Source organism: Neoarius graeffei, chromosome 21 (assembly GCF_027579695.1).
Source record: "Neoarius graeffei isolate fNeoGra1 chromosome 21, fNeoGra1.pri, whole genome shotgun sequence".
Lineage (NCBI taxonomy): Eukaryota > Metazoa > Chordata > Actinopteri > Siluriformes > Ariidae > Neoarius > Neoarius graeffei.
The window spans coordinates 8,360,263-8,365,178 of record NC_083589.1 but is presented as its reverse complement, the minus strand read 5'-3'; the positions used below and the strand labels follow the sequence as shown (position 1 = coordinate 8,365,178).

General features: G+C 40.8%; 1 gene segment (V, D, J or C); it reads left to right on the top strand.

Annotated features, from left to right (window-relative positions):
- Positions 1-1,320: 1,320 nt before the first annotated feature.
- Positions 1,321-1,658, top strand: LOC132870001 (immunoglobulin kappa variable 1-8-like; the record flags this gene model as incomplete). The annotated part of the segment is given in 1 exon segment: positions 1,321-1,658. A coding segment is annotated over 1 exon segment (312 nt), but the record flags the coding sequence as incomplete, so codon positions are not given.
- Positions 1,659-4,916: the final 3,258 nt, after the last annotated feature.

The following is a 4,916-nucleotide window of genomic DNA, read 5'->3' as shown; positions in this document are numbered from 1 at the left end:
CAGCGGAACTCCTCCCCCTTTTCCCAGAGGTCTTTGCTGAGGGTCAGGGTGCTACTGCGGCTGTAACGGCTGTTCTTCTCTACTTCTGCGCTGCTCAGAACCCCGTTCTTCACCTCTGAGCCGTCCACTGTCCAGCTCACCAGCGCCCCCTGTGGAGAGTAGCCAGACAGCAGGCAGAGCAGCGAGGCCGATCCCTCAGACAGCTGCAGAGGGGACGGAGGGAGCAGAGACACGGAGGGAGACACTGTGGAACCCGCTGGAGAGGAGAAACACACAAACACATCATAGACACCTCATTCACACACAATTAGAAATGAGGATGAAATATTTCTGCAACTTTGTGGAACTGACTGATCTTACAGAGGAATTAAGTCGAATAAAGTCTGACTTCATGACTGAGTTTCATTCACTACTTTATTATGTGACATCAGTTTCAGTGCAGCAACAAAACAAACATGTTCCACTCTGTAATTTATCTGGGAAAATAATTTTAGAACAAGTTTTATTTCTTTATAGTTCAAACCTTCAGCACATTTAACTGCAGCAAATACAAATGTAGCTGATGACAGAAATATTCATCGTTTAACACAAACACACACAGCAGCTTTCATCTGGATTTTACATCAGCACACAGTCACTATATTTATTAAATGTTTATTATAGAGTAACTGCAGAGTTATTGCATGTTGAATTTATCGCAAGAGTGTAATTATTACATATTTAACATCAATAATTGTGTATTTATTGAATGTTTATGAACATTGATATGGGATCTGTTCTGATACTGAAATGTATTCCTCATCAGAGCAAAATAACACACAATAAAATCAATTACACAATTATAAACATCAACAATCTGTTCAGGTTAAGTTTATTACTGTAATTAGTAATGAACTAAATTAATTTTGCATTAAAAGAAGAAAACACACTTACTGTTCACGATGAGTTTGGAGCCTCCACCAAAAGTGTACCACAGTGATACATTCTAATGAAACCGTCGTACAAAAACCTCCATCACACTGCAGTACACACACACACACACACACACACACACACACTTTGCATTATCAGTCCATGCTTCAGTGCTCTGCGAGTGTTTATAGCCCTGTGACTTTAACACTTCATGACTGAGAGCTGCTGCTCAGCAACTTCACCCACAGCAACCATGACTTTGATCAGCGTCTTCATCTGCACACTGGCCCTCTGGACTCAAGGTGAGAGTTTAACATCAACTCACAGCCTCACACACTTCATTTCATACGAATTCTACACCACTTTAGAGCTTACAAACACAATCTATGTTTCTCTTCAGGATCCAGAGGTCAGGTGACTGTGACTCAGACTCCTTCAGTGCAAACTGTTGCTCCAGGAAACACAGTCACCATCAACTGTAGAACCAGTAGCAGTGTGGATGGTGGTTATTATCTCGCCTGGTACCTGCAGAAACCTGGAGAAGCTCCTAAACCCCTGATCTACTATGCTACTTACTTACAGTCAGGGACTCCAGCTCGTTTCAGCGGCAGTGGATCGAAGACTGACTTCACTCTGACCATCAGTGGAGTCCAGACTGAAGATGCAGGAGATTACTACTGTCAGAGTTATCATAGTAGCAATGTGTTCACACAGTGTTAGAGCGTCGTACAAAAACCTGGGTCAGTGAGAGTGCACAGAGAAGCACTGCTGCAGCTGGGAGCGACTGCAGGTGCTGAGGGGGAGGATGTGATACAGCACAATGACACACACTGTGGACGAGAGAAAACACACCACACTAACTCACTAATACACACACATCTGTGAGAGGAGTCCACCTTTCTCAGCTGTGGACAGACAAACAAAGTCCTGATCATTCTGATTCACTGCTTACTAATTATCTTTATCCCATTTTACACACTTAAGTATTTATTATAGTTATAATTTGTTGTATATATGATTTCCCAAAACAGTTATTTATTATTCATTTCAAGCACTATTATATAATTCATATTTATTATCACAAGTTTAATAAATTGAGCCATATTATCAACGTGAAACTGACATTTAAACATAAATTATATATTTTCTTCCCATCATAATCCATCACAGTTGACGTGTATTTCAGAATCCAGTAATGAAACACAAAGAAAGACAGGGAGCGACCTGAGAAAACAGAGAGAGCAGAAAAGTGCAGTGAGCAAGAGAAGGTTAAATCAGTGGAGTGAGGAGAGGAGGAGTGGAGCTGTAGAAAGCAGGAGAAGGAAAGAGGAATAACATCTCAGGATGATAGTGAGCGCATGGAATGTCCAAAACATCCTACAGAGGAGGGTCAAGGGCTGTGATAAATCTACACCTTGAACTAGTTTGAATAATTTCCGAGTCTGTGTCTTGTATTCTTCTCAAAGGAAAACGCTGGATTGTATCAAATATTTTGAAGATATTCTAACTACGGCTGAAACGTTTCCTCGAGTAACTCGAATAATTCGATTACTTAAAATGATCGATGCATATTTTTGCAGTGAGGCTTCGTTTATTTCCTATCAGCTCACTGTGTTTTGCACGGATGATTATTACTGTGGCACAACGAGCTGCTGTGGATACGTGACGTGAAGGAGACGTTGGACGTGATTTGACAGCACAGTTTGAAAATGGAGGAAGAGGGAGAAAACAGCAAGGGGCGAGGAGAAGAGTATGGGCAGAGAAAACGACAGAAAATGTCAATGTTTGGAATCATTTCAAGATAAAACAGAGCAAAAATGTGTGGAGTGTATCTATTGCAAAGCCAAACTAGCCAACCACAACAGCACATCGTCAATGCTACTGCACCTCCACACAAAGCATTCAGTCTGTGCATCCAGTCCACAGAGCAGATCCAAGACAAGCTAACGCAAATCATTATGATGTTCAGTAATTATGGATATGTGCAATGGCTAGTTAATCAATATAGTGACTTGTTGTTGTGTTCACACAGTGTTTATTGATGTGGAAAAGTCTTTAGTGAGGAGAAGTTAAAAATTAGATCATGATAACGTGACATTAGCTTAGCGGGTGCTTCATGAGCAGGGGCGATTTCTTAGAGACAACAAGGGAAGCCGAGCTTCCCCTAAAATTCTCTCCCCAAACTGCGGCGTCTACGACATTAAATTCTCATTAAAACAATAACTTGCATAACATAATATATGCCCAAGATTGTATTTATGTTCATAACTATCCTGTAACTTATTTGAGTGATGTCTGACAAACTTGCAGTTCGCTACGAGAATCACCTTTGCTGCCAGGCTGTAACCTTTCTTATTTCAATGGGCTCTATGGACTGGCAGCAGTGTTGCCAGATTGGGCGGTTTTAAGTGCATTTTGGCGGGTTTTGAATATATTTTGGGATGGAAAACGTCAGCAGTATCTGGCAACACTGACTGGCAGCCGGGTATCCGTTGCAGTCTACGAGACGGCTCTGAACAGCCAATTTCGGCTAGTTGTTATTGGTTAAAATCAACAAAATCGTCACTTCCAGGGAAGCCGGGCTTCTCTGGGACTTAACGAGACAGTGGGAGGGACAAGAAGCCGGGCTGATAAAGGATTATTGGAGGTAGTGTTTGAAAGACATGAGGAGGGCGGTACTTCAGCGAGGAACACGGAAGTATGATCAGTCAGTCCCTAGCGGATGTCGAGAAAGTGTAGTCGTGTGCCAAAGTGCTGTCCGAATTTCTTTTCATATAAACGGTTCTTCTCATTGATGTCGCTGTACATTACTCTGTAAATAAATGTAAATATTACTCATTGTGCTCTGTTAACTTTCATCCATTCTATCAGTTTGATCATTCATGAATTCACTCGTTTATTTCATTTGTAGTTCAATCTGGTTGTAGGCTAGCTTGAGCCTTATTGGGATCTGCAGTGCTAGCTGCTAACAGAAATTGGTGAAGTCTCTGGAAAGCACAACCAGCTGGTATGACAGGGTCACAGACCATTTTCTGGAAAAGGAGCGGAGGGCAGAATTTGTGTATAAATAGTGTTCATGTTCATGAATCTGAAGTGTGTATATTGTTCAGTAATGTTAAGAGAATGGTGGGCTCTGTGTTATAGGTTATACCTGGGTATGATATTCAAGGTTCTGTGTGTTGCATAGCCTACCTGGTTATGAATTTCCAGACTGTGTTGCAGAAGATGTTCAAGGATGTGTTGCACAGCTGGGTGTTGTGTTAAAGACTCTGTGTTGCATATCAGGGTATGATGTTCAAGGCTCTTCGTTGAATAGCCAGTGATTTTTGGATGTTTGATATTTTTGATTAAGGATATGAGGCACTAGCCTGGCAAGCCAGACTATAACATGAAATGTACAAGCAAAAATAGTTTCTGCCACTAGGTACACTGTAAAAAATGAACTCTGATTTTTGTGGAATTTTAGTAAATTTAATAAAGAAAAACTGTTAATTTCACAAAAAAATATCAATATACTCTATTTTGAACAAAAGTTGATTAAACTTACTTGAATAAAATAAAATTAGTCAGGGATTCATTTATTTAACTAAATTAACACATTTTAAAGAGGCTTGTCTACTTCATAGAAGCTGTATTGAATCGAGCTCATTTTTAAAGAGTAGGATGAAAATGCACTGCATTGCGTGTGAGGAATCATACTCATTTTTAAGAAGTAGAAGCTACTATTTCCGGTCTGTGCAGTTCACTTTCCGCCAAATCCATGCGCAGGCATTCGCTCTTTCTGAAGGAGACACGTTGGTGGCAGGTCGCACATTTAGCGAGACGTTTGGACGTCTGTTTTGCTTCTTGAATCTTCCGAGGTAAGTTGTAAGATACTTTTGGCATGATGTGTAACACGTAAACTGCTGTACTTTGCCTTCCAAGATATTAATGGCATTTTGGCTGGTAGGGGTGGATATTGATAAACGACTAGCTGTCGTGGTCGTCAGTTGATAAAGTTAGTG